The sequence below is a fragment of the Melanerpes formicivorus genome, unplaced genomic scaffold, assembly GCF_026170545.1.
Source record: "Melanerpes formicivorus ecotype bairdi unplaced genomic scaffold, bMelFor1.0.p_v2 SCAF_16, whole genome shotgun sequence".
Classification (NCBI taxonomy): Eukaryota; Metazoa; Chordata; class Aves; order Piciformes; family Picidae; genus Melanerpes; species Melanerpes formicivorus.
Window position 1 is genome coordinate 11,160,675 of NW_027142368.1, and position 23,738 is coordinate 11,184,412.

A 23,738-nucleotide genomic window follows, 5' to 3' on the forward strand; every position below is an offset into this window, starting at 1 on the left:
GTATGTAGTATGAAGAAGCTTAAGTATTGAAGCATCAGTATTGACACTGATCCTTAGATTTTTGCTCTGATTTGCAATTTCATATTTTTGTAGTGGAGTTACTCAATATTAGGGTTTTTCAGATGTATGCCACGAAACCAGCAAGTAATTTCATTTTTAATCGTGATAGTTTTTCATGTAAAATTATTTTTGATTCTGTCTCATCTCCCAGAGTACAGTTACCTTCTATTATTGGAAACTTACACATCCAGAAGCTAGCTGGATACTTCCTAGTCAGGCATCAGTATGCCTTTACTCTGGCTTGGGATGGTGTGTCTGCAGTGTATATCAAAATGGCACCCGAGTACCTGGGCAAAACACATGGGCTGTGTGGAAACAATAATGCTGTCCTGCAGGATGATCTTGAAACTAGTTATGGTGAGTATTTAAAATAGTTCTTTTAATTGGTTATTGGCTTTGTTGTTGTTATTTTTGTTTCCTTCTTTTTATTTACTTTTTTTCAAGTGAACTAAACATTATTTTTATTAGGTTTTAATTGCAATGCCAAATGAATATAGAATTGGCAATTTTTGAAATTTAAAGTAGGGTATGGAAGTACTTCTGATGGGTGATACTGCTAGTGAAGAGGGACAGTTTCAATATAGATGGAACTCTGATGAGGAAAATCTTTAAAAAGCATGACAAAAAGCTGTTTTACTCCATTACTTACAATCATACTTGCATTTCAGTTTTCTAGGACTTCAAGGGTAAAATCTATGCCTAAATGTTTGCTACTCTCATAGTAATCTCATATAGCAGCCAGTGGAAGGCCTGGAAATAAAGTGATAATATTAATTAGTATATCAAATGTATGAAGATTGCCAAATCTGATTTGACCTGTCACTTCATTTATGCTAATGCTCTCAGAAATGACCAGTGATCCTTGATATCCAGCTTCAGATACTTCCATGAGTCTTGGCTTTCAATAAACACTGAGTGAAAATCTCTATAAAATAAGATGCAAAGAGGGAAATCAGCCCCCCTACCCCATCAAGTTAGGTGATAAAAACTTCTGGAAATCACTGCTTTGGGCTATTTGAGTCTTTTCTACTCTTCTTTAGTATTGTACAGAAACAGCCTAATTTACTTTTATGTTCATAGAACAATGTGTAGTAGGTTTTCTGTGTTAAGTATGCCACTCAGTTTTAGAAAGTATGAGCTCACCATAGTATCAGCTCTTACTCCCATTGAATAGTTTTCTCACTAAATCAAAATACTTAAAATAATACCAAGATCAATGGCTCATTGTCCTCATTGCCTTCAGAGACTTTTCTCTACCCTCTCACCTTTCTCAGGATATCTCAGTCACATAAAGCTGCAATTGTAGCACAAGTTGACAAGTTGCATACTAGCTTTATCCAGTTAGCTTGGGGAACAGTAGTAATAAAGATATGGCAAGATATGTATTAATGGGTAATCCAAGTAGTAGTTAGTGCCACCACTTGTTTATGATGGAGGATAACTTTCTTAGCTAGTGTAAAGCTAGTGTAGACATTTCAACTTATGTGAAAAAGTCATACCTTTCCTTGGTTAATGTATACATTTATTTTGTACTCTTGCAGTGACCCAGGAGTGTCTCATTGTTCTTGGGTTTTAGACTCTCTTGGTAGTTTCCTATAAAGTAGCAGCATAGCCCTATGTGCTTACAACTTTTCCTTTTTCTATCCAAGCACTCTGCAAAGTCCCATCCCCTAACGCCTTTCCTTGCCAAGTCACAAGCAATCCAATCTTCTTTCTGCCATTTTAAAGCTTTCCTACCCTAGTCCCTTTTAAAAGTACTTTTGTTTCTTTAAAAGACCAGATTGTCTTCACACTAACAGCTGATTCATTTAGCTGTAGGAAGTTTTTTGCGTGCTGCGCTTAATGTGCGATTTTGATTACTGAGAGGTTGCCCTGGGAAATCCTATAGAAATATTGATGTTCTTCCAAGTCATGATGTGACTCTGTGTGTCTTGTTTAGGAAAACTGACAGATGATGTAACAGAGTTCGTAGAGAGTTGGCAGGAAAATCTTCCACAAGGAACACACGACTGGGATAAATCTGTTCTCAGTGAACCACCCTGCCTGACACAAAGCCATGAATCTCTACAGGTTTGCATCCAGACTGAACAATTCTTACAATTGGAGTGAGAGTTTGACATAACACTTTGAAGAAGACTGGAAATATTCTCCTGGTTGCTGCACAGGGTTTCCCTTGTGCCCATCCTTCCCCACCCCTTTTCCCCTACAATCTCTTTTCTTCTATGTGCTTGTATTTATTGAATTAATTTCCCCCCCAAATGTTATGTTGTCTGCATAGCAGACCTTAGAAGTGTTTCTGAATCTGGGGCTAAATGAGTGGAAAGTTGTAAAGTAGGAGCATGTTCTAGAGCTGGTTCCCATTCCTTCCCTTAAGAAGGATAGAAAGAAGCAGGTAGACAAAACCAGAATGAGAGCACAATTTGCCAGTGTTTGAAAAAAGAATTGTTACTTTTGTCCATCACATTGAAGTAGGTTTTCCTTTTAAGTAATGTTTTCCAGATGCAACCCTGAAATGAAATGCTTTGAAACAAAAGCTGATACCAGGCACGTTTTATTTCTGTTCCCTTTTACACTGTCATTTAACTCAAATAATGGCTATGTCAGATTGAGATTAGCTGCAACATCCCTTTCATGGGGGAAAGGATATGTTTTGCCACCATTCATATAACCTTGGATAAAAGATTAAATGTTAGGATTATCCTGGTATGGAGAGAAATTGTTGCTAGCCACTGCTTCTAGTTGATGAGAAGAAAGTGATTCCTAGTCAGACTAAGATGTCTATTCTGATTTTCCATAGTATTCTGTTCTGCTTAGGTTTATTATTTAAATCCTTCTCTTCACACCAACTATCTCATTCATTTCAGAGGACATATGCTCTGTGTAAAACCCTGTTACATCCTCCTTTTGAACAATGTCATGAATATGTGAGTCCTCTTCCTTTTATGGCAAGCTGCACCAATGATCTTTGCATGTAAGTGAAAGATTTTTAGGTAATTCCAAAGTTATTATAAAAACCATTGTCCTTCTATTGCAAGAATGAATTGTAAATGTTAACTAATGTGTGTCTCTTCCTGTGTAGCAGTTTTTAACCAACATAATTTAATTATTATTCTTGGTTTTAATTTGTTCTGGTCCTACTGCTAGAAATTTCTGTGTTGTTCCTGTTTTTTTGTTGTTGTTGTTTGTTTGTTTTTTCCTTGCTATAAGGATGACAAAAATCAGACTTAGATATGTTCACAATTTGTTGGTGTACCTTCCCTTGAACGTGGCATCTGTTTTTATTCAGAGTGTGCAGCATCATTAGTATTTCTAACCTTAATGAAAAGTAATAATGAACAGATCAGTTTGGCATCCACAAGCCATATCATAGTGCAATGAAAAGAGGAATTTGGTTACTATTTGAATTTATGCTATCATATTGCCACTTGCTATGCTTATTTGTTCATGAAGTTTTCTTGACCAGTTAATTTAACAGGCAGGAGAAGGTATTTTCAATTTCTAGTACCGTGGTGACTCACTGGTAGAAATCTTACTTCTTGTGAATTTTCTGAAGGATGTTACTCCTTTTGTAAAAATCAAGACTATCATTTAAGTGTATTTGTACTGCTGTATCTCTAGCTGTCATGAATTTATTAAGCAAATGAGTGTGAGCTCTCAGATACATTGACTTGTCTTCAAGTGTGGCAGAATGTCTTACTCCTTTAAAACTTTGAATGTAGAAAACAACACACTAATTTTGAGCATTGCTAAAGTAAATGCAGAGAATATGGTTGTATGCAGTGCAGGAGCACTCATGAGGCTATGACTCTATGTTGAAATGTAGGTAGAAAATAATATGTCAGCCTTTTTTTTTTTGTGTGTGTGTGTGTGTGTAAGGTCAGCAGTTGATAATGCAACTTGGTGTCGAGCATTAACTGAATATGCCAGAGCATGTGCCCAAGCAGGAAAACCACTTCATGGATGGCGAATGCACTTCCAGCAGTGTGGTAAGCAGATACTTTCATACTTGGAAATACTGCTTAGTATCTGTCTTTTGAAAACAGTGCTCTTCATACTTTGACTTTGTCCTTTCTTTTCTTGGAAACTCAAATAAAAGAATAACTATGGGCTCACTGCAAGGCTACATAAATGCAATGAAATTTCTTTTTAACCTCTCATTTGTACTGAATAGATTTAAAGCACTAAGCTTACTAGAATGCTTGTAAGAACCTTCTTACTAAAACATCAGAGATTCTTTTAAATAATTATTTGTTTTTTCACAGAGCTACTCTTTTGAACATTGTTAAGCCTTAGTGACTTTCTGATATATGAAATGCCATGAGAGTTGAAAAAAAAATGCTAATTAGACTTGCCTAAGCCTTCATCTTAGAAGTCATGGAGAGGAGTTTTGAAAAAGATCATCTGATTTGTCCACCCGTTTGGAACACAGGGCTAAAACTACTTTATCACTTATGGCAGAAGACTTCCCCTATGTTTCCAGAAATGTTGGTTAATGGATGTTCTACTGCTTCCTATGCTGGTCTGAGTATCTAAATAACTCTGCTGTGAGAGAGTCTCTGAGTTCTCCTTGGTATAATTTAAGATTATTCCTTCTCAATGCACCTGTAATGGACAGAGTATTGAGTGTATGTACATTCTGTTGTGTATTATGGAAGCTATTGGTTCATTGTTCTAGATAACAGATACTTATCAAAATGTCAGTACCTGACATGTTTACTATTTAAGCTCCAAAGCAGTAGCACAATGCCTCTTCATTTCTCTACCTGTTTCTGCTTTTTAGTGATTACATGTCCTGAACCACTGACCTACAATGAATGCATCAACTGTTGCCCTGTTTCATGTCGTCAGCAGTCACAGTGCATTGACAGTGAGCTTCCCTGCATTGATGGTTGCTACTGTCCAGATGGTAAGTTTTACTTCTCAAATTCATGTTATTTGATTTCACATAACTTTCAGATAGTTCTCCTTGAAGTATACACACTTGTGTGGTTGAGCTAGATACAAAGAGCAAGGAACTCTCCATCCACATGGCCGGAAATAGATTTTAATACTGAGATATTTACATTGTCATGTGATTCTGGCAAGTGATGTATTTACCAGTGTGGCCTATAACCTAGCTTTACCCTTATCAAAATACACTTTGATGTCAGGTTTTCCCCTTGTTACTAGCTTCTTTTGGACATATGATTCTATGATTCTGTGAAGTTTCACAGTCAGGAGGGGCTGGTTCACAATAAACCCCAGGGAGATCTGTAGTGCCTCAAGTCTTCCCTGCCAGAGCAGATCTGGCAGCCCAACCAAGGCTACTGCCTCTCTTCCTCCTCCAGCAACAAAATCAGTGCCTTGGCCCAGGTTTTGGGCTGATGTTAGCTGCTGCACAGCAGAGCAGTCTCCATCCCACCTGTCAGAAGGTGAGCTGGAGAAGGCCTCTTTCAAGGGGTGCTTTGGCTTTCTGTGCCAGAAAGTTCCTGGGCCCCTTGTTAGCGACACAGGTTCTCCTTTCTCTCAGATTGCTTGCAGAAGGTCCTGCCTGAATCTTGTTTGGCTGTGGGATGACACCAGGATTCAGTCCATAAAAGGTTATTGACCTGGGAAGAGACAGTTTCTAGAATTTAAGGGCTGGGCAACTTCTTGGAAACTGCCTTATCAGCACAGCTACAAGCTGGAGCTTAAAGAGCCCTTCTCTAGTTCCTATTCCTGCAGTTTGGTATTTGTCTCTGCACATTTATTTTGCAAGTTGTTGTTTAAAACAGCTCTGGGCCAAGATTGCCACAAAACCACAAAGCCATGCTCGATTGCTTTCCTGTTTCTGAATTAGGTGTCAGCTAAGTCCTGAAGCAAACCAGTCAAAGGGAGCAGGTGTTTTTGTGCATAGAGACTGGGTAAAGGCTGGTGCAATGAGCCTTAGAGGTTGTCCTCTTTTGCTGGGGGAGAAGGGAATTGCCAGAGGATGTCAAGGGATGGTTAGCAGAAACAAAGGGTGGTAAAGCAGGAACAAGAGGTACTGACTTTACATAGCAAGGAGTGTCACCAGGGTGCATGCTGGTGTCCAGGAGCAGTGGAGCACTGGGAAGGAATGGATGAGTGCAGCACTCCAATGACTGAAACCAAAACCTGATGATATATTAAGGTCTGCTGGAATCATGAGCCTGTGCTTACAAAGAGATAGACTTGTTCTTTTTTTTCCACAGCAAGAGTGGTCAGGCACTGGAATGAGCTGCCCGACTCTGGACGTGTTTAAAGGTCATTTGGATGTGGTGCTTGGGGATATGGTTTAGGGATGAACCTTGTAGAGTAGGGTTATGAGTTGGACTTGGTGATCCTGGGGGGTCTTTTCCAACCTGGATGATTCTATGATTCTATATAATTCTGTCTAAAAGAGACAGAGAACATTATGCTACACATACCCTGATGATTTGTAAGTGTAGTCATTTCTGTCATATGTTTTACCTTTTATGGGTTGGTAAAATGTTTTAGCTTCTGTCTCTTTAATAAGTAATTAAACCAACCAACAAACCTGTAAAAAAAACCCAATATTATAGTAAATTAAGGAATAAATTGTGCCTTTAAAATATGAAGGCAAATATTTGTAAGGGTGTCAAAGTTTGGTGTTCATCTCTTTTGTTTTGATTTGGTTTTTGTGTTATTTTTGTTTGATTGGTTTAGTCAATTAGTTTTTTTTATTCTTGTGTTGTGGGAGAGAATCTTCCCACTCTCCCTCAGTATGAAATCCTTCTTATTCACACAATTGTTAGTGTAATTTAGGGACTAGGTCCAAACAAAATTTATTTAGTATGATTCAAATGCACACTTGTTCTGCAAAAATGACTACCAATCTCTTTAGATTTTTATTATCATACCAGATTGTTAGTGCTCCATCAGCCATTTGTGCAGATGTTTTACTTTTATCTTGTTTTATTTCTTCTAGGGTTAATCTATGAAAATGAATTGTGTGTCAAACCTATGGACTGCCCTTGTGACTACCATGGAAGTTCCTTTGAAATGGGTTCAGTAGTGTATGAGGAGTGTAATAACTGGTTAGTAATTTTTCGTTTTGTACTGTTGAATGAATCCTTTCACGGTCATGAGATAAATTCTTTAAGGCCTATATTGCATAAAGGTAATAAATCATTATTGGTTCTATATACAAAACCTGTTGTTTTATGCATTTTGCAATGAAGGGAAAGGTAAACCATAGAGCTATTAATGTGGAAGAAGAACAAATGTCAGATATTGCAGAGAATACTGTAATGTTTAGCGCACTCTGCCTTCAACTCTAGGAGTCTGGAATTCAACATCTTAACAGGAGAATTACTTTGACTTTAACTTGTCTCCACTTCGTATTGCTTCACTTTGACACAAAGACCCTTAATTTAATTATGGCACTAAGCTGCTATTTGGGGAATTTCTAAGATAAATCCCCCGATTTGTAGGAAGAGATAATAGCTTTTATTGGATCAATTTAATTGAGGGAAATAGATGAGCTTGCAGATGTGCAATTTCTTTTTCACAACAGTTCTGGGTTTTCAAAATAATTTTAATTGGTTTTAATCATCCTCAACTTTTATAATGATTACCAATGAGATAAAAAGAAAGAAAAGTCTTACTGGATGCATGGATGAAATATCACCTGACCATATCCTCATGACAAGCTCTTGCCACAGCTTCCAAGCATTCTCATGACTGTGATAACTCTGCAACCTTTTGTGAGATTTATATCCTTGGTGCTTGTTTCATAGAGATAGATTGATAGATTCCAGGAAGAGCAACAGAGGGACAGCCATGTGTATATACTTCACAAAAAAAACCCAACCCCGAAACAAACAAACAAAAAAAAATCACCCACACCTTTTTTTTTATTTCAGCACTTGTATGGGAGGAAAGTGGATTTGTACAAATCTTACATGTCCAGGTATGTGAAAATCTTGAATATTAGATGGATGGATGTTAGATCAGATGGCAAATGCAATTTGGTGCTAGGCTTTTCCCTTTAGGTTTTACCCCAACAATGTTTTCATTAGTTTCGATCAATCTCGAAATCAAGCATTTTGCAGCAGTGCGGACCACCCTGTATCTCAGCACAGGAAAGAGGCAGGCCAGAATTGTAAGGATCATTTTGACTGTCTCCAGAAGTTAGATCAGATGGCAAATGCAAGTTGGTGCTAGGCTAGGCTAGGCTAAGCTAACAGTTTTAATAAAGACATTTTACTTGGGTAAAATATTGCTGTTAGATCTTACAGCAATACTTCACTGTATAATTTGTATTTTTAATTCTATTTACATCTAACTGCATCTCTACCCACAGAGGATTACATATTTGAATGGTTTGAATTGGAGATCATCTGCCTTTCAGTTTAGTGTAGTAATGTTTCTCCATATACATCACCATGAGGTCTCTTCCAACATTAGTGATACTAATACTAATAATTTCTCTGGTAGATGGCACTACCTGGTCATTCTTGTCATTCAATAAAACTTCCCTTGCAATATTCACTTGACATATGGCATGATTATTTTCCCCCCACAGTATTGCTGACTAGAGATAGTATACAAATATCAGTTAATTATTTTCACAACATGCCTGTGGAATGAGGTGACTGTTGGTCTCGCCTCATAGAGGCAGCTAAACTACAAAGATCAAGGTCAAAATGGTTTTCCATTTAAAGTTACCTGTGGCCTCATGGTTCCTATAGCTGACAATGGATTTAAGCACTGGTCTCAAGGTTACCAGTTAACTATGGGAGTCCTTAATGATTCTGCAAATGAGGTTTGAGAGTCACAAATCAAATACTCAGAATGTAAGGATTACACATTACTGCCTCCTTTAGGGGCAAGAATATTTTAGGTAGGAACTCCGTAACAAAAACAAGGATAAGGTTCAGCTCCCAACCCTGTTTCCAGTAACTGGGTAGAATGTGAGTGCAATTTAATAAATTATAATATGTATCAGAGTGCATGAACTCTACAGCAGTACAGCTGATGAGAGTACACTGTCTTTTCTGCAAACTTAAATACATTGTTTGTTATCTTTGTCAGCTGAATGCTCAGTTTCAGGAGACATTCATTTCATGACCTTTGATGGACGCAAATACACTTTCCAAGCTACTTGCCAATATATTCTTGCAAAAAGCCGTATTTCTGGAGCATTTACTGTATCCTTGCAAAATGCTCCTTGTGGGCAGGTAAGGCTTCAAACTTTCTGGTAATGTTTATATGCTTTTTTTAAATCAGAAAGAATTAAAAAAATATATATAAATTAAGGCAGGCTACCTGCCATTAAATGTATTAATTAATAGCAACAGTTTTCCTTGAGGAGGAAATAGTTGAACAACAACAGTGCAAAGGAACTCTGTACAGAAATTATCATGCTTGTTTGTGATGTATAGGAAAGGTAATGGTAGCATTATGATTCGGGTTTTGCTTAGGTCATTCAACAGCATACAGCGTATGCTGAGTACATCTTTGTGAATTTGCAGCCAGGACAGCATAAGCACATTGCTTAGTACTGCTTGAAGGAAGAATGACCTGGTTTTGTGTCATGAATGTAGATTTCTCTTTCAGCTTTGTCCTTGCAGCTTGAAATTCAGTTTTGCTTGCATTGATTTGGAAAACATTGGATAGTCTTTGGGACATCTCTCTCAGATTTCAGCATATGTACGAATCAATTATGTTGGCATCCTGTGCAGTTTATTTCAGCCAAATATGCATGTGCATACTAAGAATATTCCTACTTTATATTTGAAAGTTTCTGCTACTGTACATGGAAGTCACAAAATATGTCATCTGCTTTATTTCCAAGACCCATTCTCTTCCCTTTGGCGTTTATGTGAATTTTTGACCCTATGTGTGAGGCTTGGAATGTTGGTAAGATTTTCACTACAGTATTTCATCCTCATTATAGTCTTGGTAGGTGGTGTAATTTTGAGGAAGTTAAGACAAGCTAGACTAGATCTTAAACATATATAGGTGATATGAGAAAGTAATGCCCCAGGGAAGCTTTTTATCCAATGAAAGTTGAGGCATGATTGACTTTGTGCAGAAGCCCACAGTGAGATATTTTTCAGCCTGAGAATACCACAGTGAGATATTTTTCAGCCTGAGCTGTTGAAAAGCCCATCAATGGACAAGAGAGGTCTGGAGCAAGTACTGCTATGGTATGTGCAGGATATGTATCATGGGCCTGATTTTCTTTTGTGCTACAGAATGCTTTTCTCTGTGCAAACCAGACAAAAGTTAGCCTTCCATGTAGCCTTCAACAAAACTAGCTTGATCAGTCCATAATAGATACAGACTTTTTACAGACATTTGAGTGAAGAATTCCAGACATTAGCAGCCAGGTAGGTGGTCAGAGGCTTACGTGGTGTGTTCCAGGGCTACGTGCAGTTGATTTAATTATCCATGTAGATATGGTGAGACAATAGTGAGAACAGTTTGTATTACTACAGTGTAAGAATGTGAGGCTTCAGTGCAGCTATTCAACTGTCTTACTATCAGCTAGCTGGTACCACTTGGCAAAATTGCTGCTTTACAGTTCCCTAGGCACTAGCCATTATCTCTTTCCCATTTATAAAAATTAATGAATTGAAATGGGAAGCTGAAAGATTTGTACTGCAGAATCTCATATTCCTTGATGGTTTGAGATTTTTGTGCTTTTCTTTTTTAGAAAAAAACAAAACAACTTATCAGTCCTATCTCATTCAAGCAGATTAAAAAAAAATGTAGAAATAAAATACCTGGGGAGATTTTAGCTTTCTGAATCACAAAGAATCCAGTCATCTACGGCCTTAGAGCTGATGACATAAACAGTCATCAAGCAACAAGTTATTTCAAAATGATGTGAAATTTTGTTTAAGCACTTTTTGGAGGGAGAATCAGCCAAGTGATTAGCACAGTTTAACCTTATCTGAGTTTCAGGTGACAACCTCACTGGCTTTGTAGTTTGTCTTCTCAGCACAGACATTTTTTGAAGTGTCTAGTGAGCGAAATGGCCATTCCTGCGAAAACGACTGCTGAAAGTTGACAGGGGTAGCGCTATGGAAGAAACAGAGAATAATTGTCTGGCAGAATTTCTCCTTTAGTTTCAGCATGAAGGAATAATAAAGCTTTTGTCAATTTTGTGTAGTAATGAAGATAGAATAGAGTGTTCTTCTCTTGGTTCTGGTTTGCTAAGCCTATTGGCTGGTTTTCTTTTAGTTTCAACTACTTAAAAGGTCAACAAAATTGTCAATTTATATCTGCAGTTGCCAAATGATATGCACAAAAATTCAATTTCTTAATAAGGTGGCAAGACAATAGGACAAGCTAGAAGAGCATGGCTTCACAATACAGATGTCTGTCTTCACTATCATTTCAGGAAAGTTGGCTGAGCTGCTATGATATATCTTGTTATTTTTATAATTCCCTATTTTAAAGTTCCACTTTAACATTTCAGCTTTTGGGGAAAGATTACTGTGGCTCTCTTCTTTAGAGACTGAGAAATTGTGAATGTAGTGTTTTACACACCACTATGTATACTTGTATGTCCATGGTACTTGAAGGACTTCAGAGGGTCTGCTCTGTGCTAGTTCAGCATCTGTCAAAGACCAAGTGGTAGTGTTCAGAGATCCTTGTTGCTCTAGTAACTGTTTTCAATGTGTAAGGCAATGTTTGTCCTGTACAGGCAAGTGTCATTGAAGTGTCATGTTAAGTCATGATTCCCATGTCTTGAATGGGAGTCATCCACCTTCAAAAATAATTCGAAGTAAACCAAATGGCTGATGGTTTTTAATCAGTTCTGTTTATAAGTCAACATAGACCCTAATGAGTTCCTTAGAAACTTGAAAATTATGTACCAGGGTCAGAAGTGGAAAAAAAAATCTAGCCTAAGTAATGTAGAACAAGGGTTCTATAACTGACTTCAGTTTTGATGAAAGCAGGCAACTTGAATTAAATTCTTGATATTTATGCTGTTGTGAAATTTTCTTGTGAAGGCTATGTAGCTTCTCTGTGTTGTAAAGCTCCACACAAGTCTGACTGCTTTGGGGTTTAGCACTTCAGTCAATTAGCAGCTTTAATTTAAACATAAATGTAAAATCATTCAAAATACTAAGCTTTTAAAATTCACTGTAAAGTGTAGTACACTCTGCTAAGAAACAAGATACAACTGAAATTTTAATTCCCCAATAATCGCTGTTTTACTCTCACTGCTATTTAACATTCAACTTATCAGTATATTTATTTATTTATTTATTTTACATTTGTTTTGCTCATAATTGCAGAACCAGGATGGATCATGTATCCAATCAGTCAGCCTTATTCTTAAGCAGGACCCCAAGAGGCAAGTGACTCTGACTCATTCGGGAGATGTTCTGGTGTATGACCAATATAAAATTAACCTGCCTTATGCAGATGGTAAGGAATAATATATAAGCGTATAACTCCTATAAAGCACTACTTTAATGGCCTGTCTGTTGTGATACTGTCAATATTGCTGACACACTGAAGTTAACTAGCATCCTGTTAACATCAGCATAAACATTTCATAACAAATGACCACATTAACTGCTGATGTACCTTTTACACTGATGGTAGGAGCTGTGCAGTGGCTGTGTTGGGCTAGTGGCTGTTTATGTTAAGCCTGAGTACGTTCTGTCTCTAACTGAGGCCCAAATGCCATCCCTCACATTTGCAGTGTTGGTCAGTTCTTTTCTGAGGAGGAAATTATGTTCTTTGATTTTTGACTGAGTAATTTCTTTTCCCTTTTCCGCAAGCAGCTTGAGTAAATAGATATGGAAGGTGTCCTCTTGCCTCTTACATACAAACTACAAATTTACAAACAAAGAAATTTTTTTTTCATTCCCCCCCCCCCCCCCCCCAAATTCTAAAATCTCTCCCTCTGGAAGATGTTACAAAGTATTCTGCAGATGAGTATGTAACTGTTCTGTGAGATTCCATGTAAGATTCAGTGAGAGTTTTATATGCAACTCATTAGTAGATTGGTGTTTGTTGGGTCTTGGCTCTGGGAATTGCCTCAAAAAAATTCCTTGATACAGGAAGCATAATGCAGACCATTCATTCTATACAACCTAATCCTAACACCAGTAATGTTTCTAACCTCACATTGATTTGCTTTTGGTTAAACTTTATGATTTTTTTGGGGGGGTAAATTCTGGATGCATTTCTAAAAAGTGTGGTGACTGTCACAGGTTTCTTCGTCAAACTGATTCATTGTAATCTTTCCTGAGAAATCAATGATTAGGGGGAAACTGGTGCTTTAATTGGAAAAAAAAAAGTAACTTACATGAAAAACATAAATAAGATAAAAAAAGTGAGATGACAAGAAAAAAAATACCAATTACAAGTAGATTTACTATGCCTTTCAACAATCTGTTTTTACTCTCCAGAGTTATTTGAAATACGGAAACTCTCCTCTGTATTTCTTCAAGTAAAGACACACATTGGGTTACAGATACTCTATGACAGAAAAGGACTGAGGCTTTATCTTCAAGCTGATGGACGGTGGAAAGATGATACTGTGGGCCTTTGTGGAACCTTCAATGGAAATATGGAAGATGATTTTTTGTATGAATAGCTGCAAGATTTCTATTTCCCAGTATATGAATATCTACAGTTAGAGTGGTAGATCAAGTGTGTACTGAAGCTGAATGAATAGATTCCAAGAATTATGTATTTGAAAGTTTTGTGTTAGTAAGATAGCTTTCAGTTTGCTAACAAAAAAATAGGTATCTTCAACTACAGGATATCGAGCCATGCTTTGCTTAAAATATAGTAATATGAAAATATAGTGAAATATGACTCATAAGTGCTAGTTTATCTGAAAAAAATTGTCCATAATCTGGAATGGCAAATTTAAGAGACCCTCTGCTTCCCTTCAAGCCTCTTTATCTCTCTCCTGGTCCTGTTTTCTGCTGCAAATTCTGATCTTCTCTCTCTGACAGAACCTACATTGAATAGTGTCTGCAACAGGATTTGGCTATTGCCTGAGGTGAAAGATGGTCAGAACTGTTTGTACACCACAGTCCACATTATTCTTGTCCAGCTTCTTTATTATCTAAAGGAAATATTCTGTGAAGAAAATGGCCTTTTGGAGGGTCGAACAGCCTGAGGGAAGTGGAGGATGTGAATTTAGACCAAGGGAATTAGAAAATCAGGAGAATGTATTTTTCTCAAAGCAGCTGGAATTTTTGAAGTCAAAACAAATAGAAAAATGGGAACACTTTTCATAACAGTTCCCATTATAAAACATAGAAATGTTCTGGTGGATTTTTGAACAGTTTTTATCTTAAAGATCAAAAAGTATTATCAGAATATTGCTTATACTAGGAAATATACAGGAAGGATCTCAATGAAGAGATTATTTATGTAAAACTATTTCATTTCTGTTTGAAGCAAGTAAGTTTTGTGTGTTTTTGATGACAGTCTTTGGACCTGTTCTCAAATAAGTGAAAAATAGTTGGTATTTGTGAAAAAAAAGCTGTTAGACTACAGGAACTTAACCTGTGCTTAGACATGGCAAACTATAACCTGCGAGCATCTTGACATGTACACAAAACACCTGATCTACACCAGATTTGGGGGACTTGCCAAGGAAAGTGGTGTCTTTTGCAGCACCTTTACTTCCAGCTACTTTACCAGAAGTAATGGCACTGGTTGCATGCCAGGTGCAATCTTTACTCTAGCGTGCAACATCCCATATTTAAATGTGTGGGTTCGATCATTCTACCTGTAGAATATTCATACATCTTGGTTGTTTTGATCAAAGTCTTTCTAGCTTGCTAATTTTGCTGCCTGTGTACACCTGGGCCTCATGAATATCTGTCCTTTGCAATTATACCTCTGGACTCTTGGATTTCTGTTCCTTCTTCTTTCATGCAGCCACTAGAGAGCCTGGGAAGTCAGATACCTAGGGACAGGCAGGAAACTATAGGCAGAGGAGAGATAAAAATGGATCAGATATCACCGAGGAGGCAAAATTCTGAGTAAGAGAGTACAGACTTTCGAGACAGTGATGTTCTGTTCTCTTTTGTGAAAATGGAACTTGACCTATTTTAATTTGTCTTTCCTTACTGAATATCTAATGGCTCTAGAGCAGATCTTCTCTTTCTTTTCTTGTCATTTGGCTGGAAAGAAATAGTTGAGTCCTGAGACTCAAGCTGACAGTTCTTCATGGGAGAATGCCTGAGAATATGGAGCAGAGGAAGCTCTGCTGAAGGGGGTGGTAGAACTGAGACCACTTTGTAAATTTGGTATATCTTTTGTGACTGACTTCTGTTTTGTAAAAGATCTCCAGTTGGAGTAACTGAAAGCACTCCAGAGCTGTTTGGAAACACATGGAAAACCTCATCGGCGTGCGTTCTTGTGCATGATAGCTCACAAATGGATCCATGTGATGTTCATCTGCAGGCAGGTGGGCAGTGAAGGTCAATTGTTGCTAAGTAACGCATTTCTACTTACTAGGTTTCGTTCCAGTTTTACTAGTTAGATCAGGTAAAGTAATCAAATACCCACTGAGAAAACATAAATAGTTATAGGTAGCATTTATTGAGTTCAATCCCCTAACAAATCATGTAGAGAGCATTGTTTAAGTATTTTCCAATACTTGCAGAGGCACTTGATACATCCCCTTTCTATTTCTGGTATGCAGTTACAATGTGTAAAGCAGGATGTCCATTACAGGTTGGTGGTATTACTGTTGCTGCAAGGTAGGATGGAGACTCAAAAGTTATTGCAGTGTTCAGTTTTGAAAACACTGAACAAATGAGACATTTGATTTAGTTGTCTGCTGTGGAGGAGAAAGATATTAATGCACTGCCATCCTTTAGATTCAGCTCAAAGGGTACAGTGGGGAATGATGCTTGTGACTGATGTCATGAGGAGCACGGATGGTCCCTAGTTCATCACTATTAGAGGATGTAATTTGTAGATCTTAGTTGTTACCCATTTCACAGTTCCTACCACTTCTTGTCTTGGACTCGACACACTTTTAGGCACAATACAGAGGTAAACTAGAGATTGAATTTTAGCAGTGCTAGGAAATCATTATGTCTGCTGCTAAACATAGTCCTGTCTGCTGAGTATCTATATGATGTGCAGCACTAAGAAACTGCATTCTTGGTAATGGGTTTGGACAAGAATGTAGGAAAAAAAGTGGCCTGTTCAGGAAGTCAAATTATGTAAAAGGAATTTTGAAGTCCTAGTTGAATGAATCTCTCATACATTGTAGGAAATAGAAATTTATCTCTGAGTATGCTAATATAGCATATTATTTCTTTTGACCATTATTGCACAATTATTTAATGCATTCAGAATGAAGAATGCTGTGTTTTAACACTTATATAACTATTTGATAGTGCTCTTGTTCTCCTGTGCTATAGAGCTACCCAAGCTAGCAGCTCTGAGTGTGGTTGCAGTTTTGTACAACTGAAACTTTGGGTAACAACAGATTATTCTTTAAAATGCTGACCTCTTGAAGGTAGTTACTAGGAATGACTTACACTAAAGAGAGGTGTAATCCTGTGTGTTTACAAAAGGCACTGAGTAGTGTGTAGCATCTGTTGCCCAATCTGCATTCATGAATCAGTTGCAAGATGGGAGATTATATATAGGCTATCTGCATATTGTAAAGGTCTCCTTACAACTATTCCCAGAACAAGTTGAAAACAATGAGAACCTAACTTGTTTTCTGTCCTTCCATACATTTGTATAGAAATAAATACATGGCAATAGTATGTAACCATGATTAATTGCATTATATTGAACATTATTTTATTTCAAATCTCTTCAAAACTTCCTCACTGAAAGTGTTTAATCTATTATTTCTATAGCCTCTTATGCAGCAGAAGCCTGTAGCATCCTTACAAAAGAACTTTTTGCTCCATGCTACCCCTATTTGAGTCCTGTTGCCTATTTTGAGCAGTGCAGAAGAGACACTTGTAAATGTGGACAAACTTGCTTTTGCTCTGCTCTGGCCCATTATGCTCATCATTGCCGAAGATTTGGAGTTGTAATAGATTTCAGAGGAAGTGTTCCAGACTGTGGTGAGTTGCCTCTCAGTTCTAATAACGAATTACTTTTCCAGGACTTCAGAATGACAATTAGAAAATAAAATAAAATAATCTTTAAAATGAGAAGGGGATTAACTGTAGCATGATCTTTAGTATAGAGGGCAAGGTTCTTTTTCCAGACAGAATGAGGATTAAAGTTTTTATAGGATTATTCCTTGTTGTTGGCTTTCTTTAGTTCTTTTGACTTAAGAATCAATGCAAAGATTGCTATATTTTTTAAGTAGCTGAAGGTTTTCAAATCCATACAGAATTAAAAATATGTCTTTACCTCATATGTGGCTTTGCATATCTCATATCCATGCTGATAGTATTCATGAGATGTGTTCCTTCAATGCTAGGTTTACCTGATTCTTTAAATGAATGAGAGGAAAGATGGTGACATGTTTAGGAGGAAAAATGGTGACATATTTAGGAGTTATACCTGGATTGTTGACACCTTCTGATGGCTGAAAATATTTTAGCTTATTCTCTTGCTGTCAATGACACTGAAATATGTAGACTGCTAAAATAAGTGTTGAGAATTGGTATTGTTGACAATTCATTTAAAATGAATGGAAGAATACAGAGATAGCCAAAGGTGGCATCTATGTAGTCTCCTCTATAATGCCTCACAAGTAGAGGAGTGGAATAGTAGTATTAAATTCTTCAGTTTATAGGAATTTTTAATGATTTAAAAGATGTTGATAGAACATGTGGTGCTCATGTGTACATTTAGAAAAAAAAACCAAAAAGAAATTAGAATTTGAAACCCTGAAACAACTCTGAACTGGCACCCCTCATGTGTCAGTAGGTCTGGCCCCATAAACAAGGCTGAAAATATTTTTGTACATTTTCAACATTTAGTAATTTAGCATCTGTGCCAAGGGAGGGCTAGGTTGGATGTCAGAAAATATGACTTACTTAAAGAGTGGCCAGATTTTGGAATTGGCTGCCCAGGGAGGTGGTGGAGTCACTGTCCCTGGAGGTGGTCAAAGTGCATGTACACATGATACTTCAGGTGCCATGGTTTAAGGGCCGTGGTGGTGGTCAGTGGTTTGGACTTGATGATCTTAGAGGTCTTTTCTAACTGAAATGATTCCATATAATTTCATATCATATCACATACTTATCCATGTTGTAATGCATGATAAAGAGGATTTTGAAAAGTTGGTCTAGGTTAAGTATCTCAATCTGGAGTACCAGTATGTATGTCTGAAAAAACCTGTCGTGCTTGCAGTCATTACTACAGGAATGTCTGTGTCTACTATGACTTTCTTTTGGTGGTTGGTTTTTTTTAAGCAAGAAGTGTTTTATTACAATATATTGAATAAGTCATGCTTGTTGATTTAAAATATATACATTTTTTTAGTATTCTTAAGAACTTCAGATTTTTTTTTGAAGTAGAGGTTTTTAGTATAGATGTATATAAGAGAAAATAAGATGGTTTTGTGCAGCATGTGCACAGTACGCTCATTTATTGATTTTAATGTTGCTTTTTAAGATGCTGTCCATTTCTGAAAGCCCATGCACAAGAGCCAAGAGTTTCCAGTTAGAGGGGAAAAAAAAGCTTCAACTGTTCACTTTCCTCAGTGTAAATCTGGATTAACTGCACAGACTTCATTGTACGCCTTATTACTGCGGATTTACATCTGTGTAGTTTACACAGCATAGTGCCAAGAGAGCAATTTTAGTGGAATTTAATGTGATTGGGAATGAAAGAATAGAGATGTTTATCAGAAAACTGTTGGGAGATACTACTTGAGTCTCTTGCACTGTAATTTGAGAAATGTGTTTCATTTGGACAGCTCTTTCATGTGAAGACACAAAGGAGTACAGTACTTGTGTATCTACCTGTGGCAGAACCTGCCAAGCACTGTCTGTGCCAGAGACATGCAGTGGTGATTGTGTTGAAGGCTGTGCTTGTCCCTCTGGAACATATTTGAATTCCAGGACTGAACGATGTGTACAGAGGTGGGTAAAGCTGCAGCTGCAGCCACACTCACTATTTTATACCACTGCACTTGCAAATCAGAGAGCTATGAACATGTAGATATTACACATCTGTAAACTTGGTTGGATCCTGGAACTTTACAGAATCTATATGTTGATCAAAGACAGCTCTTTATAACACCAGTACTCATCCAGTGTTGCCAAATCTAGGTGTTTCATCTTGCCTGGTGTTTGGTATATAAGAGCCACAGGTGTCCATTGTTGTGTAGAATTCCTGCTTAGTTACTGATTTGTTTTGGATTGTGCTCAAGTTATGTGGCAGTATGTATTGGCAGATACTGGGATCAATTTCTTGTATTTAAAAACCAACCAAGCCCACAAAAACCCAGCCCTCCCCCACATATCCCCCCTCAAAAAATCCCCCCCCCCAAAAAAAAAAATAAACCTCACCAAAATGAACAAAGCAGCCAGTTGAACTTTGAACAATGATTACATCAATGTTTTGGTTTTTTTTCTTCTTTCAGTTTGAGATAATCATTCTTCCTTTCTCTACTCCAGAGCTGAATGCCCCTGTTATTTTCAAGGAATTGACTATCCCCCTGGAGAAAATGTTATGACATCTTTGGGCAAATGGTAAGACACAAATCTGTTTTTTCTCCATAGTAAATGACATCTCTTTTAGAGCTCTGTCAAATCATTCTGGTTAGCCTCTTGGGCTTTTGTTGCTGCTTTGGTGGGGTTTTAATGAAATACAGAGAGTAAACCTGCATGAGCTTCTTTGTGCATGTTTGCACAGAGTTTCTTTGGAACCTAGGTTTTCAGGCTGCTGTTTATCATCCAATATACAGAAGTACAGAGTAGAGAGAAAAGCCACCATCACTTTGTAGGTCCATACTAATGTGGAGATCTCCAGAAAACCCCAGACATTACACAAAGCACTGAGGTGCATGACTGGCTGTAATCCATGTGATCATTCACAAATTGTTTGGGGTACACAAACATCTCCAGACATAACAGCAGAGTGAGTGTAGCACACACGGATTTTGATTCTGACCTATTGGCTAGCAGTAAGAGTGATGGAGTTCACAGGTTTAGGTTCTCTTGTGAGGGACAGAACCTGAAGTGAAGCCAGTGCTACTACATAGCTTGCCTTCCAGCAGGGCTTTGAGCTGATGGTGAGAAAAAGGGAGCATTTGTAACAGTGCTAAGAATGCTTGTGTGAGAGTCCATACCCAGAGCTTGCTGTAATTCGTATGTGTGGTTAGAGTTTTGCTTTGCTGATGCTATTGCTTCTTGCATTTTTGTTTCAGATAATGGTGATTCTTTTATGTACAGGGTTTGGTTTATTTTTACTGCAGTGACTTCTTTGGAAGCAGTATAATGGTGTATTTATGTATTTTTATGTCAGCCCAGGCATTTAAACTCATAGTTACATACAGAAAACAAAATTGTTATGTGTAGTTAATGTTCTTTAGGTAGGAAGGCAATGCATGCCTTATCCACAGTTTTAATGTTCAATGCAGGCATTTATACAATTTATATCAATTCATACATCATTAAATAGAAAATGTGTTTCAGACCATTCAAACTCTCATTACATCTGCTATGTATTTTTATTGCAGCCATTGCAGGGATGGAGTAATGAATTGTGATAACAACATCATAGGTGAGTGAAGAATGGGGAGGGAAGTTCCTTGAGTTCTAATGAATAAATATACTCTAACCTTCATGGAACCCCTTGTCTGTAGTAAACATTGTGTAATACATACAAAGAACTTGCAGGAGGAGCTCCATTGTTTAGGAATTACATATTTGAAAGCAAGGCAGGTGCAGAGGAGCAACATACACTGTTAAATCTGAGTGAGGTTTCTTCCCCAATGCTTTACTTTTGTTTGTTTGTTTTTTAGATTGCTAGTGTAAGCAAGCTTAGCTGCATGACAAACAGCACAACTTCAGTAGGACAAGGGAAGGTTATCTTTGCTCCATAAAACACTGATTGTAGGAACTGAACACTGGCAGTATTTTTCCCAGATTTTTTTTAATTATTATCTCTCTCTCTTTCTTTCTTTCCCTCCACAAACCCAGTGTAACTGAAATATGAAGAAATAGTTGTGGTGGTGGTTTTTTTGGTCATGCTTAAGTATGACCAAAGCTATATTATACTTAAGTAAAATATAAGTACTATGATCCAAAAACTGCTTCCTTTGCTTCAATGAGAGACTTCTGTTTAAGGTTTTAGTTCTAGAATCGCCAGTGCTTTGATCTTTAGCAGAAATCTGTTACCCATGTACTGATTTGACAGTTATTCAGCAACCCTCACCCTAATAAATAAATTAAAAAGCCCAAACAAACAAACCAACAAAAAACCCCAAACAAAACAGACAAGCCAAACAGAAACCAACCAAACCCGTTTAAAGCACTGCCACCACTTTGGACCTTTCTGTGGCAGGTACGCAGTATGCTCAGCACAACCCAAAAGCAATTTTAATTGAGTTGTTTTGGTAGCCAGTGGCTCCAGCATGGAAAGTCCCAGCTCTCAGACCCTTTTTTGTTTGTCTGTTTATTTGTGGTTGGGGTGTGTGTGTGTCTGTGTTGTTTGGTGTTTATTTGTTTGTTTTTTCTTCCTTCTTCCCCCCCCCCCCTTTTTTTTTTTTTTTTTTTCAATTTGTGTAGATTTCAGTTTCTGTGTTGGTAGCATTTTGCATTTCTGTGTTGGAGGGATGATTCCTGATTGTTTAGAAAGTCATGTCACTGACTGAAGGAATACATTCATTGCAGTATTCTGTACGAGATTGATAGGGGTTCTCTGAAGCTCAGGAGACAGGCAATTGGATGTTACTGGAAGTTACATTTCTATGTTGCATGTTGTCAGAGTAGATCTATTGTACACCTCTATGGAATACACAATTTCAGATGTCAAGACCAATGTGCTTATGACTTTTTTTCCCCAGCACACAGCTGCCCTGCTGGACAGATTTATATTAACTGCAGTAATTCCCAAATCGATCCGGTACTCAGCAGAGAGCGAACTTGTGAGAATCAGCTACTAAACCTTACTTTCCCAGGACACCTTCCTTGTGTTTCAGGCTGTGTCTGCCCACCTGGGTGAGTACAGACATATTTGTATCTTTTGGAGTACAAACATACATGACTACCTTCAGTAGCAATTGAATAATTCTGCTGAGGGCATACCACATTTCTGCTTCGCACATGTTGAGGTGCCAGGGTGTGAGCATCCACCTTGTGAAGGCTTACCACACAATGATATGGGCCACTGATGGTGTAAGAAATGGTAAACTAAGAGCCAAGTGGAGACAAAGGTCTAATATCCCACAATTATGCAAACAAGATAACAGAAATATAGAAAGGGTGTTGAAATTATTTGATCCAGTCCCTGTACTGCAGCAGAATTGTTTACCTAGATGATTTTTTCTCCCTGATATCTAACCTCTCATCTGAACATTTCACTGAGAGGCTTGTTTCTTAATACTTAAGGATGATTTTCATTATTGCCTCCAAATCACAGGCTTTTATGCTGAAAATGCATGTGTATCTCTTTTCATTACTTACTGCTTTCATAAGAGCTATGAAAAGATAGAAAACTGAAAGCTGTAGTATACTATAATTGTAATGAAGTTTTGTAACTGAGAAAGGAATATCATGCCAGGTTTTCCTTCAAAAATTTCTAAGTAATCACTGTATTTCTGAAGTGGTGCATTATATCAAATAACAGATAAGGAGATTAAGCACATTCCTGGAAGATTTTCTTAAAGTCATCACTTTCTAATTTACACAAATAAAACAATGAGTTTTGTTGTCTTAAATGTGCCTATGACAAACAAATCTAATAATAGGTTAAGAATGCAATTAATTTTCAACTATATTTAGAAAATTAACTTTTATTAGAAGTAATTACATCAGCTGCATCATGTTTAAAAGTACATCTCAGATGCCCAAATGCTGTCCTTTTGGCATGTGTTTAGTATCATTCTTCAAAAGACCTACAGCTCTTCAGTTTAAGAAGCAGAGCTCAGAATTCACTATTAGTAGCACAAACATAAAAGTGTAGTGTTCTGTTAACGTTTCTCTCTGTATGGCTCTGTTACATATTCTTCACGTTTTCCATTTTCTTGTTTAGACAGAGTTTTGCAGAGGTCTCCAAAAGATTCACTGTTTTCCAGACAAATAAGGATTTGCACCCCAATGGTGATACTGTCACAGCTACGCTCTCTGCTGTGCAATTCTATCACAGAGACTGTGTCAATCTTCTTGTATTTGGGGGCTTCAAGAACTCAGATTTATCTACATTTGGGGTTTATGTTGATTTTTTAATGCCTTACATGATTTTTAGCACTGAATCCTACCCACAGTATTCATGAAGAAAATGGTACAATTTGAGGGCATGTAGAGGCTGGTTTTAATTCAGTGTGCTTAGTTTAAAATATTTGAACTTTGAAAAAAACTTGAGTCATAGCCCTGAAGTGCCATTGCTTGATAAAAGGTACAGCTGAGGTGGCATAGAAAGTTATCAACCATCACACCAATATAGCTATAGATAGCTCAGGGACTTCTTATTTATGAGACAGGCTGGGGGAAAGTACAGGTATGGCTCAGCCTTCTGTCCCCTGTAGCCCTGATGGGACCTTGAGCATCACGGGAGGAGCCTCTGCTTAAAACCCTTTATTG

General features: G+C 37.5%; 1 protein-coding gene across 1 annotated transcript in view; it reads left to right on the top strand.

Annotated features, from left to right (window-relative positions):
* OTOG (otogelin) overlaps positions 1-23,738 on the top strand; it is an 85,305-nt gene that overhangs the window by 9,133 nt on the left and 52,434 nt on the right. The window contains exons 8-23 of the mRNA XM_068148102.1: positions 212-417; positions 2,000-2,130; positions 2,925-3,031; positions 3,937-4,046; positions 4,841-4,966; positions 6,989-7,097; positions 7,926-7,972; positions 9,097-9,242; positions 12,318-12,450; positions 13,443-13,620; positions 15,342-15,466; positions 16,884-17,096; positions 18,908-19,073; positions 19,611-19,685; positions 20,675-20,718; positions 22,004-22,157. Coding sequence (XP_068004203.1) covers positions 212-417; positions 2,000-2,130; positions 2,925-3,031; positions 3,937-4,046; positions 4,841-4,966; positions 6,989-7,097; positions 7,926-7,972; positions 9,097-9,242; positions 12,318-12,450; positions 13,443-13,620; positions 15,342-15,466; positions 16,884-17,096; positions 18,908-19,073; positions 19,611-19,685; positions 20,675-20,718; positions 22,004-22,157 — 2,070 coding nt within the window. The remainder of the gene's footprint in view (positions 1-211; positions 418-1,999; positions 2,131-2,924; positions 3,032-3,936; positions 4,047-4,840; positions 4,967-6,988; positions 7,098-7,925; positions 7,973-9,096; positions 9,243-12,317; positions 12,451-13,442; positions 13,621-15,341; positions 15,467-16,883; positions 17,097-18,907; positions 19,074-19,610; positions 19,686-20,674; positions 20,719-22,003; positions 22,158-23,738) is intronic.